This window comes from Trypanosoma equiperdum, assembly GCF_001457755.1.
Source record: "Trypanosoma equiperdum strain OVI genome assembly, contig: ctg_255, whole genome shotgun sequence".
Classification (NCBI taxonomy): Eukaryota; Euglenozoa; class Kinetoplastea; order Trypanosomatida; family Trypanosomatidae; genus Trypanosoma; species Trypanosoma equiperdum.
The window spans coordinates 966-1,788 of record NW_027124149.1 but is presented as its reverse complement, the minus strand read 5'-3'; the positions used below and the strand labels follow the sequence as shown (position 1 = coordinate 1,788).

Here is an 823-nt window from a genome sequence, read left to right as displayed (position 1 = left end):
ATCAGCAGTATCATCCGCACTAAGATGCTGTTTGCCGGTGATGTGGAGTAGAATCCCTGTCCCATGTTTCGTGGGGTCCAGTGGAATTCTGGGGATTTCTCCAGGGCAAAGCGGACAGCCTTAGAGAAGAGGCTCCACGAGGATATGGTAGGCTTCTGTCTATTGCAGGAAACTCACTTGGCAGCAGAAGAGTGCTTCGCATTGAACATCAGTTTTTGCCAAAACATGGGGCTGGCACATTCTCCACATGGTGGTGTGGTATCATTTTAGTAAAAGATGGCGTGGAAGCTATCCAGTGCCCAAAGGAGGAGGGTCTGCCAGAAGGAGTCTCGGAAACACTGATATTTTCAGCTGATTTAATGTTAACTATAAAATCATCTTACTTCCCACGGAAGAAAAATGTCACTACAACCACTGCTGAGAGCCTTGAAAGCTCAACCAGACTACTGGCGATAGGTTTCGATACAAAAGCTCATCATAAGTTAAGGGAGTCGCTTCACCCAAATGATACAGCAGGAGAATGCATTGTATACTTGTGTTTACAAAATGATATCAAAATTGCAAATGATGGCATGCCAACGAGAATAATTCCTCACACGGCAACCACGACGTCTGCTGACATTATAATGTACAGAAACTGCGAAGTTACAAGATGGGAGGCAGGCCTAAGTCAAGATAGTGGCCACTACTGGATAACTTTTGAGGTTTGTATTGGCATAGGTGTTGAAACGATTGCTATCACAAAGCCACGAAGGGCGTTGTATGCTTGAAACAAATCAAATTGGTGAGAGTTTAGAAAAGTGTATGGTTTAACTATGAAGAT

General features: G+C 44.0%; 1 pseudogene across 1 annotated transcript in view; it reads left to right on the top strand.

The window, feature by feature from the left end:
- The first annotated feature begins 225 nt into the window (after positions 1-225).
- The window catches only part of TEOVI_000096700:pseudogene, a 681-nt pseudogene continuing 83 nt past the window's right edge, over positions 226-823 (top strand). The window contains 3 exon segments of the mRNA in view: positions 226-264; positions 267-821; position 823. The exon segment at position 823 is cut by the window's right edge and continues 83 nt beyond it. Of these exon segments, the coding sequence occupies positions 226-264; positions 267-821; position 823 (595 nt within the window).